Raw genomic sequence first — 10,485 nt, 5'->3', positions numbered from 1 at the left:
CCACTGTTTTCAGATTGTGAATAAGTGGAACACTGCTCTTATTGGCCTTATGACATATTTTCGGGAAGCTGTAGTGAACACCCAGGAGCTCCTGGACTTGCTAGTGAAGTGTGAGAACAAGATCCAGACACGTATCAAGATTGGCCTCAATTCCAAGATGCCGAGTCGTTTCCCTCCTGTTGTGTTCTATACCCCTAAGGAGTTGGGTGGACTTGGCATGCTCTCAATGGGCCATGTACTCATCCCCCAGTCTGACCTCAGGTAGGACTTGCTTGAAAACCTTCTAGATCCTGAGGGAAGGGGATGTTTCTTTACTTCTAGGTTTTATTTTTTTCTCTAATCTTGGTTGTGCCCCCAAACAGGTGGTCCAAGCAGACAGATGTAGGTATCACACACTTTCGTTCAGGAATGAGCCATGAAGAAGACCAGCTGATTCCCAACTTGTACCGCTACATACAACCATGGGAGAGCGAGTTCATTGATTCTCAGAGGGTCTGGGCTGAGTATGCACTGAAGAGACAAGAGGCCATTGCTCAGAACAGGTACACATCCAGGAAGGCATAGCAGTCCTGTCAGGGGTGTGCAGCCTTGCATGGAGGTCAGGAACAGAGCGTGCTGTATTTTAATGGAGACCAGGGAAGTAGGTTCTACATCTGACCCATCGGTCCTTGGCCAGGAAGGAATGCTAAATAAACTTTGTGTGAGCACATATTTGACTTCAGTGTTTTTTTGACAGACGACTGACCTTAGAAGATCTAGAGGATTCATGGGATCGTGGCATTCCTCGAATCAACACCCTTTTCCAGAAGGACCGGCACACGTTGGCGTATGATAAAGGCTGGCGTGTTCGAACTGACTTTAAGCAGTACCAGGTACATGGAGGGGATAGTACAGAGATTTCCCCTGCATTAGAGGAACCCACAGCTGTGCCAGGAATCTGGCTGGGGCAGTAGGCTCCCAGAAGCTTGATGGTGCTTGCTTTGCCATCTAGGTCTTGAAGCAGAACCCTTTCTGGTGGACACACCAGCGGCATGATGGGAAGCTCTGGAACCTGAACAACTACCGTACAGACATGATCCAGGCCCTGGGCGGTGTGGAAGGCATTCTGGAACACACACTCTTCAAGGGCACTTACTTCCCTACCTGGGAGGGGCTTTTCTGGTGAGGATTCTCTTCTCCCCTTACCTGTCATAACCCTCTGAGCTCATCTCTATTGTGCCTTTGTGTTCTGTGGCGTTTACCAGAGACCAGTGCTCTGGGAGATGGCAGGGTATCACTTTACCTGGTCTCTTTTTCCCAGGGAGAAGGCCAGTGGTTTTGAGGAGTCTATGAAGTGGAAGAAGCTAACCAATGCTCAGCGATCGGGATTGAACCAGATTCCCAATCGTAGATTCACCCTCTGGTGGTCCCCGACCATCAACCGAGCCAATGTGAGTGTGATTGCTAGACCTGGAAGACAGGAAGCTAAAAACAAGAGTTTCTGTTACCTTCATTGTATCCTGAAAACAAGTGTCTTGATGTCTGGGTTCACTTTCAGTCTCTTTTTCCCGTCAGGTATATGTAGGCTTTCAGGTGCAGCTGGACCTGACAGGTATCTTCATGCATGGCAAGATCCCCACACTGAAGATCTCTCTCATCCAGATCTTCCGAGCTCACTTATGGCAGAAGATCCACGAGAGCATTGTGATGGACTTGTGTCAGGTGGGCCAGAAGTGAGGGGAGAGGGTACCATGAGAAGTCAGGTCAGCTCAGGCTCAGTCAGTTAAACATTTGACTCTTGGTCTTGGCCCAGGTCTTGAGTCACGGTTGTGAGTTCAAGCTCCACCTTGGGCTCTGTGCTGGGTACGGAGCCTACTTAAAGAGAAAAGAAAAAAAGGAAAACTGTATTTGGGGTGCCTGGATGGCTCAGTCAGTTAAGGACTCTTAATCTCAGGTCATGATTTCAAAGTCATGAGTGCAAGCCCTGCATTGCGCTCCATGCTGGATATGACGCCTACTTTAAAAAAAAAAAAAGAAAGAAAGAAAGGAAAAGAAACGAAAAAGCTCACTCTTGGTATGGGAAGTCCACCCTGGAAGCACCAAGGAGGAGACCTGCATTGTGGTGCCAGGTGCCACATTACCTGGACTCTTACAAGTCTCGTTCTAAGTGGGCTCCCATAAGCAGTCATAACCTTTCTACCTTTGCCTTCAGGTATTTGATCAGGAACTGGATGCACTAGAAATTGAGACAGTACAAAAGGAGACAATTCACCCCCGAAAGTCCTATAAGATGAATTCTTCCTGTGCAGATATCCTGCTTTTTGCCTCCTATAAGTGGAATGTCTCCCGGCCCTCATTGCTGGCAGACTCCAAGTAAGTGCATTATAACCCAGCCCTTGTTATCCAAGAAGCTTGTTTACTGTTCTACCTGTGCTACTTTGGAAACTTTCCTTTCTTTTTTGAGAGTTAGATGTAGTGATTGAGAGTTCATGTAGTTGTTGGACATTGGTTGTGTCAGTGGCTTCCAAACGCCTGGATTCCTAACCTCTCTCCACCCTCAGGGATGTGATGGACAGTACCACCACTCAGAAGTATTGGATTGATATCCAGTTGCGCTGGGGGGACTATGACTCCCATGACATTGAACGCTATGCCCGGGCCAAGTTCCTGGACTACACCACAGACAACATGAGTATCTATCCTTCACCCACTGGTGTGCTCATTGCCATTGACTTGGCCTATAACCTGCATAGGTAAGTTGGTGTTCAGAAGCATGTATGTAATGTCAGACCCATACTTTATTTTTAAATTTTATTTTTTTAAGTAAACTCTGTGGCCAGTCTGGAGCTCAAACTCAACAACTCTGAGATCAAGAGTCACATGTTCTACCGACTGCACCAGCCAGGCACCCCAGTCGGCCCCATACTTTAATGTACACATTTTTTTAGTTTGCCTGTGTGGCCCTTTCCTCTTCTGGGTCATTGACCTTTTCTTCTTGCCTCTGTGTACATGGGCAGACACTTGTCAGCCTGGTCTTCACTCTTCTTGCCTCTTCTATTCTCATAGTGCCTATGGAAACTGGTTCCCAGGCAGCAAGCCTCTCATACAGCAGGCCATGGCCAAGATCATGAAGGCAAACCCTGCCTTGTATGTGTTACGTGAACGGATCCGCAAGGGGCTGCAGCTCTATTCATCTGAGCCCACTGAGCCCTATCTGTCCTCTCAGAACTATGGTGAGCTCTTCTCCAACCAAATTATCTGGTTTGTGGATGACACTAATGTCTACAGAGTGACTATTCACAAGGTGAGAATTAGAAACAACCTAGGGATGTGGGACTATATATGCCTGTGAGAGGGTGATGAGGCAAATGTGTGCATATGGGAAGGTAGGGTGGTTGTGTCTAGGCCGCACTAACTGATGATCTCATTCTTTAGACCTTTGAAGGGAATTTGACGACCAAACCTATCAATGGGGCCATCTTCATCTTCAATCCACGCACAGGGCAGCTGTTCCTCAAGATAATCCACACATCTGTGTGGGCTGGACAGAAGCGTCTGGGGCAGGTGAGCTGGTTAAAGGGTAGAGAGGCTGTGGAACCTTGCTGCCCCTTTTTCTTTGGGGAGCAGGGAGCCAGGGCACATCCTCCTGTTTCTCTCTGTGAGAGATTGTGTCTCATTTGAACCTTTGCTCCAAATTACTTAACTCGGGGAGTACTCTACAGGGGGCCCAGCAGTATGTGAGGTCCTTCATTACCTACCAGTTGGTCTCTCTGTTTCTTGCATCTCCCATCTCTAACCTACCTTGAACAAGACTGCCAAGAATCATCTTTCTGAAGGGAACCAAGTATGCTTAAGACCTCATTTTTGCCAAATCTCTACCTCTATCTATCTAACTCTTTTTTTGCTGAATTAACTCTTTTCTGGCTTCCTAGACACTTGATAATTTGGCTGAGCTACCACCTGTCCACCCATGGTTTCTCTTCCTTTAAAACCTGCTTCCTGGGGCACCTGGGTGGCTCAGTTGGTTGAGCGTACGACTTCGGCTCAGGTCATGATCTCACGGTCTGTGAGTTCAAGCCCCGCGTCGGGCTCTGTGCTGACAGCTCAGAGCCTGGAGCCTGTTTCGGATTCTGTGTCTTCCTCTCTGCCCCTCCCCTGCTCATGCTCTGTCTCTCTCTGTCTCAAAAATAAATAAAACATTAAAAAAAAATTTTTTTTTTAATAAAAAATAAAAAAATAAATAAAACCTGCTTCCTCCTAGTATCCCCAAACTCTGACATCCATTTCCACTTCTGTGGCTTTGCTCATGTATCTTTCTTTCTAGAATGATCTCTCCCCTTTACTCTGTTAATTAAGTCTTTCTTATCTCTTAAGACCTGTTTCTTTGTATAGCTTTTTATCAGTTTTAGCCTTAATTTATTTTGTCCCAGACACTTGGTATTATATAATCAAATACCGGCTTGTGGTATATCTTGTGTGAGTTTTGTCTGGCCAGCTAGGTTGAAAAACCCTTTTGGGCAAAACCATCTGACACTTCTTTTGCACCTCCAAAGTACCTAACATTCAGTAGCGGTGTGCAACAGAAACATAGGTTGATTATCTCAAGACCTAGGCTGTTTTGTTCTAGTTGACCTGTGGTGATAGACACTCAATTTCCACTTCCTCCCCTCTTCCTTTTTAGCTGGCCAAGTGGAAGACGGCTGAGGAGGTGGCTGCCCTGATCCGATCTCTGCCTGTGGAGGAGCAGCCCAAGCAGATCATTGTCACTAGGAAGGGCATGCTGGACCCATTGGAGGTGAGAGGTGGATGAGGTAGAAGAAAGGAGGGCTGAGACGTATAGGCTATTTCTAATCTTGGACTTGATCTTGTCTCAGGTGCACTTGCTGGACTTCCCCAATATTGTGATCAAAGGATCGGAGCTCCAGCTCCCTTTCCAGGCTTGTCTCAAGGTGGAAAAGTTTGGGGACCTCATCCTTAAAGCCACTGAACCCCAGATGGTTCTTTTTAATCTCTATGATGACTGGCTCAAGACTATCTCATCTTATACGGTATGAAACTGCCTAACAAAGAAGGTCACTCTAAGAGGAGTGGGTTGGGGGTCATAAGACAATCCTGTGCCTTCCTTAAGTTTTCCCCAGGTCCCCTATGGGGCCATTTTCACATCTTCAGCCTGTGGATGAGACAGCAATTCTGTGCTCTGCATAAAAAGTTGACTGGGAGAGCGGTGGAGGCTCTACCTTAGAGTTTGAAATCAATTTCTGGGTTCCCTGAAAGAACAGAATCGAGGAAACGGGGAGGACCTCAGTGTCTGACCCCCCCGCCCTTTGTTGCCATACCTCTTCTCAGGCTTTCTCCCGCCTCATCTTGATTCTGCGTGCCCTGCACGTGAACAATGACCGGGCGAAGGTGATCCTGAAGCCAGACAAGACGACTATTACAGAGCCACACCATATCTGGCCCACTCTGACTGACGAGGAGTGGATCAAAGTGGAAGTGCAGCTCAAAGATCTGATCTTGGCCGACTACGGCAAGAAAAACAAGTGAGCACTGGTGGTTGGGAGACATCCTAAAAGGGTGAAATGAATGGTTTGGTATGTGGTTTCTGGGTTTTTTGAAACATTTAAGGCTCAGAAATTTCTCAAGGAATTGTCCTGGAGATGCCTACAGAAAAAAGATAGTGTCTTCAGATAATGTAGAAAATGTCAGTGTTTCAGGGTTTCTGTCTGATTCTTGGGCATTGTTTCATGTTGCCATTTTGAGCAGGGCATTTCTTCACCGTTCATGTTACAGGCAGTTTTAACATCCACATCCCCAGGTACCACTGCTAACAGCACACACACCCCTTCCTTCCCTCTTCCTGTCATTTTGGCAACCAAGAAGAAAAATGTCCATAGATGTCCAGGTACCCCCCCCCCCCAGGATGACTGAGGTGACTGACAGTACCAGCAATGATTGAGAACGTGTTCTAAGGGTTTCTGTTTTTGAGAATTGTTCTATAAACCAGGGCACTTCTTGTCAAGGAAAAGAGGGAGGTATGGCTACTGAGCAGGTTTGAGTGTTGCTGAAAGGGTGTACATGCTCAGGGCCATCCTGGGCTGTGATAAATCTTAACCGGTATTGGGACATCTCCACTATACACTTAGGATCGTCTGGGGTAAGGGTATGGAGTCCCTTGTCTTACCAAGTTACACTCTTGCCATTGAGGCATAGTTGACCAAGGGAAGGGATCTTGTGGTGTGACCCATGCTGTCCCCGCAGCGTGAACGTGGCATCACTGACACAATCGGAAATTCGAGACATCATCCTGGGTATGGAGATCTCAGCACCATCACAGCAGCGGCAGCAGATAGCAGAGATCGAGAAGCAGACCAAGGAACAGTCACAGCTGACAGCAACACAGACTCGTACTGTCAACAAGCATGGTGATGAGATCATTACTTCTACCACCAGCAACTATGAGACGCAGACTTTCTCCTCTAAGACTGAATGGCGGGTTAGGTACTGTAAGGGGAAGAGGTAGCGATGGCAAAGCCTACTGATGCTGCCTGTGGTGCTCGGCCTGAGAAATGCTTACATTCCTCACCATTTGTAGGGCCATCTCTGCTGCCAACCTTCACCTGAGGACCAATCATATCTATGTTTCATCTGATGACATCAAGGAGACTGGTTATACCTATATCCTTCCCAAGAATGTGCTTAAGAAGTTCATCTGCATATCTGACCTGCGGGCCCAAGTGAGTAAGTGTGCTCAACTAAGCCATAGTGTGTGCCTGGCATTTTACATGCCTAAAACTCACCTGAGACTGCCTGGAACGCAAGGTACATAAGAGTGGCCGAAACGGCAAGGAGTGTTTTGGCTCCCACCAAATATTAAAACGTTATAAAGCTATGGCAGTTAAGAGTTCCAAAAGTTTTTGGAAGAGTATAGCATATAGTCAGAAAGGGATTCCTGTGTACATAATAAATGTGTATCAGATCTGTAGGATTAAGGATGCTCTGTGGCACTGGAACAGTCAGAACACTGCCTCACAGCACTTAAAAAATGCAGGTAGAGTAAAGACCTGAATCTAAGCTGTAGAGTATTAGAAGAAAATATCTATTATTGTAATGCTGAGATTGCCTTTTGTTTTTAAAGTTTATTTATTTATTTTGAGAGAGATAAAGACAGCCTGAATTGGGGAGGGGCAGAGAGAGAAAGGATCCCAAGCCCACAGCCCAGAGCCCAACGTGGGGCTCGAACTTAAGAAACCATAAGATCATGACCTGAGCTAAAACTAAGAGTCAGACGCTTAACCAACTGAGCCACCCAGGCAGCCCCAAGATAGCCTTCTTAAGATACAAAACCATGGGGCACCTGGGTGGCTCAAGTTGGTTGAGCATCTAACTTTGGCTCAGGTCATGATCTCATGGTTCATGGGTTTAAGCGCTGTATCAGGCTCTGTGCTGACAGCTTGGAGCCTGGAGCCTGCTTCGGCTTCTGTGTCTCTATTTCTGTCCCTCCCCTGCTCACTGTCTGTCTCAAAACCAAACATTAAAATTTTTTTAAGAAGGACACAAAACCGTAATCAAAATCAATAGCTTGTGTGTGACAAAGGGTGCTGCAAAAGACACACTAAAAACAGGAAGAAAATTTTGCATAATTCTAAAATAAGGTAGATTAGAATCTAGAACAGGGAAGTTGATTTTTAAAAGTAATTGTAGGGGCGCATGGGTGGCTCAGTCAGTTGAGCATCCAACTCTTGATTACAGCTCAGGTCATGATCCCAGGGTTGTGAGATTGAGCCCTGCATGGGGCTCCACACTCAGTACGGAGCTTCTCTCTCTAAAATAAAAATTAATAAAATAAAAAAATAACTAGAAGAATAGGCAAAGAATATGAAGGTAGTTCAGAAATGGAACTACAAATGGCAAATGTCATACGAAAAGATGATTAGGGGGGTGCCTGGGTGGCTCAGTCTTGATTTCAGCTCAGGTCATGATCTCACAGTTTGTGAGTTTGAGCCCCATGTCGGGCTCTGTACTGACAGTGCGGAGCCTGCTTGGGATTTTCTCTCTCTCTCTCCCTTTCTCTCTGCCTCTTCCCTGCTTATGCTCACACTCTGTTTCTCTCTCAAAAATAAACAAACTACCTTGAAAAGATGTTTAGCCTTAGTAGTAATCAGGTAATTCATATTGTATACAATACCCAATTTGTGGCCTCAGGTTGGTGAATTTGAGAAGATTGTTAATAGAAGATTGCAGGTGGGTTTATAGGACACAGGTCCTCTTTGTTGATGGCCGTGTAAAATTCAAAATACCACCTAGTGGTGGACTTAAAGATGTGTTCATCTTGTGAAAATTCATGAGCTGTGTGTTGGTGTGCTCATTTATTTATGGATACTGTTTAATCGATTGGGGAGTGTGTGAGCAATGCAGATTCTTGGACCCCACTTGAGATTCTGATGTGATAAGTCCGAGATGAGGGCCATGTTTAACATTTCGAACAAGCACCCTAGGCTACCGTGATGCAAGAGATTCTGACCACGTTTTAAGAAGCTCTCCTTTGTTCTTGGGGAAGGGAATGAAACACAGGGCTGATAGCCCAGAGTCTGGAATGGTACTAAGAATCGTTTTGGTTCTTGACCCCTTTGTTTCCAGATTGCAGGATACCTGTATGGGGTCAGCCCACCGGATAACCCCCAGGTGAAGGAGATCCGCTGCATCGTGATGGTACCGCAGTGGGGCACTCACCAAACCGTGCATCTGCCTGGCCAGCTGCCCCAGCATGAGTACCTCAAGGTCAGTGGGGGTGTGGAAGAATGGGAGCTTTCTTCTGTGAGAGTGGTGGAAGGAAGGCAGCCATGTTGTTCTCATGGGGTGATTCCCGTCTGCAGATGAGGCTCCAGATAACTTTTCATCTCTCTTTGCCTATAGGAAATGGAACCCTTAGGATGGATCCACACTCAGCCCAATGAGTCCCCCCAGCTGTCACCCCAGGATGTCACCACCCATGCTAAGATCATGGCTGACAACCCATCTTGGGATGGTGAGAAGACCATTATCATCACCTGCAGGTAGACTTGGGCCCCTTTGGGAGGAAATGGGGTGCGACAGGCATTACAGCACAGGGCCCAGAACGGTGGCCTGAGCTCTGACTCTGTCTTCATCGCTCTGTCAGCTTCACACCAGGCTCCTGCACACTGACAGCCTATAAGCTGACCCCCAGTGGCTATGAATGGGGTCGCCAGAACACAGACAAGGGCAACAATCCCAAGGGCTATCTACCCTCGCATTATGAAAGGGTCCAGATGCTGCTGTCAGACCGCTTCCTTGGCTTTTTTATGGTCCCTGCCCAGTCCTCATGGAACTACAACTTTATGGGTAAGTTCAGCATGGGGAAGTGGGGCTGGGGTAGGCCATCCTCCTTAGCACTTGGGGCTTGACTCTGGTTTGGAGATGGCCAGGGTCCAGGCTGGGTGAGGCAGGTGCACCTTGTTAACACTAGACCATTCCTTCTACCCCAAGGTGTGCGGCATGATCCCAACATGAAGTATGAGTTGCAGCTGGCAAACCCCAAAGAGTTCTACCACGAGGTGCACAGACCTTCCCACTTCCTCAACTTTGCTCTCCTGCAAGAGGGCGAGGTCTACTCCGCGGATCGAGAGGACCTCTATGCCTAGTTGTATCCTCACCTCCCCCTGCTTCAGACGCTCCACAGGCTGGAGTCTTTTACCCCCAAAGACAAGCTGGTGACATTCAGCAGCTTGGCCCCATTTTCCTGTCTTTGTGCTTCTTGTGTTATTGATCTCTGGTGGCTTGTAGTCCTGAGTAAAGTGTAATAATAAATTTTGTATAAATAGGAGTTTTTGAGTTGTTGCTGTTTTCCTCCTGAGCTCAAATTCTGGATGTAGGGAGGCTGGACTTGTTCATAGCACCATGCTGGCCTCAACCTTAAAGGGGCATGAGCCTCCTTTTCATGGGCTGTGGGACTAAGTAAGTATCCCTTAGATTCCGGGAACGGAGGTGGGGTTGGGCTTTCACACCCTTACTGCTTGACCACATTTGTCAACATCCCTTCAAAATATTTGCAAACCAGGGCACCTGGGTGGCTCAGTTAAGTGTCCTGACTCTTGATTTTGGCTCAGGTCATGATCTCATAGCTGTGAGATCAAGCTCTCTGCACTGGGTCTGGACCTGCTTAAGATTCTCTGTCTTTTTCTCTTTCCGCCTATCCCTGCTCTTGCATGTGTGTGCGCTCGTATTCGTTCTCTCTCTCTCTCTCTCTCTCTCTCTCTCTGTCTGTCTCCAAATCACTCCTATTCAACATCCTTTGGAACAGTTGCTGCCATTTTCTGAGTCTGGAAGCTTGTGGATTTGCCCCTCCAGCTGTGGTGCCCAGCCTAGCCCCTTAAGCTTTGTGTCACTCCTGGTTGGGGAAATAGGCACGCGGCTTCACAGATGACTGTCTCTGAGACCAGGGACAACCCTCCTACCTCTCACCTCTTGCCTGTAGTGCTTGGCTGCCAA

The 10,485-nt window shown here is 47.2% G+C and overlaps 1 protein-coding gene across 1 annotated transcript in view; it reads left to right on the top strand.

The window, feature by feature from the left end:
* The window catches only part of PRPF8 (pre-mRNA processing factor 8), a 32,123-nt gene extending 22,303 nt beyond the window's left edge, over nt 1-9,820 (top strand). The window contains exons 25-43 of the mRNA XM_058705265.1: nt 14-261; nt 363-542; nt 737-872; nt 992-1,161; nt 1,301-1,430; nt 1,555-1,701; nt 2,192-2,352; nt 2,541-2,732; nt 3,046-3,283; nt 3,415-3,543; nt 4,661-4,774; nt 4,854-5,027; nt 5,326-5,519; nt 6,238-6,477; nt 6,572-6,713; nt 8,617-8,757; nt 8,893-9,032; nt 9,137-9,339; nt 9,484-9,820. Of these exons, the coding sequence (XP_058561248.1) occupies nt 14-261; nt 363-542; nt 737-872; nt 992-1,161; nt 1,301-1,430; nt 1,555-1,701; nt 2,192-2,352; nt 2,541-2,732; nt 3,046-3,283; nt 3,415-3,543; nt 4,661-4,774; nt 4,854-5,027; nt 5,326-5,519; nt 6,238-6,477; nt 6,572-6,713; nt 8,617-8,757; nt 8,893-9,032; nt 9,137-9,339; nt 9,484-9,638 (3,234 nt within the window). The 3' untranslated portion in view covers nt 9,639-9,820. The remainder of the gene's footprint in view (nt 1-13; nt 262-362; nt 543-736; nt 873-991; nt 1,162-1,300; nt 1,431-1,554; nt 1,702-2,191; nt 2,353-2,540; nt 2,733-3,045; nt 3,284-3,414; nt 3,544-4,660; nt 4,775-4,853; nt 5,028-5,325; nt 5,520-6,237; nt 6,478-6,571; nt 6,714-8,616; nt 8,758-8,892; nt 9,033-9,136; nt 9,340-9,483) is intronic.
* The last annotated feature ends 665 nt before the right edge of the window (nt 9,821-10,485 follow it).

This window comes from Neofelis nebulosa, chromosome 16 (genome assembly GCF_028018385.1).
Source record: "Neofelis nebulosa isolate mNeoNeb1 chromosome 16, mNeoNeb1.pri, whole genome shotgun sequence".
Taxonomy (NCBI): domain Eukaryota; kingdom Metazoa; phylum Chordata; class Mammalia; order Carnivora; family Felidae; genus Neofelis; species Neofelis nebulosa.
Note: the sequence above shows the minus strand (reverse complement) of the source record. Positions and strands in the feature narration are given on the sequence as shown.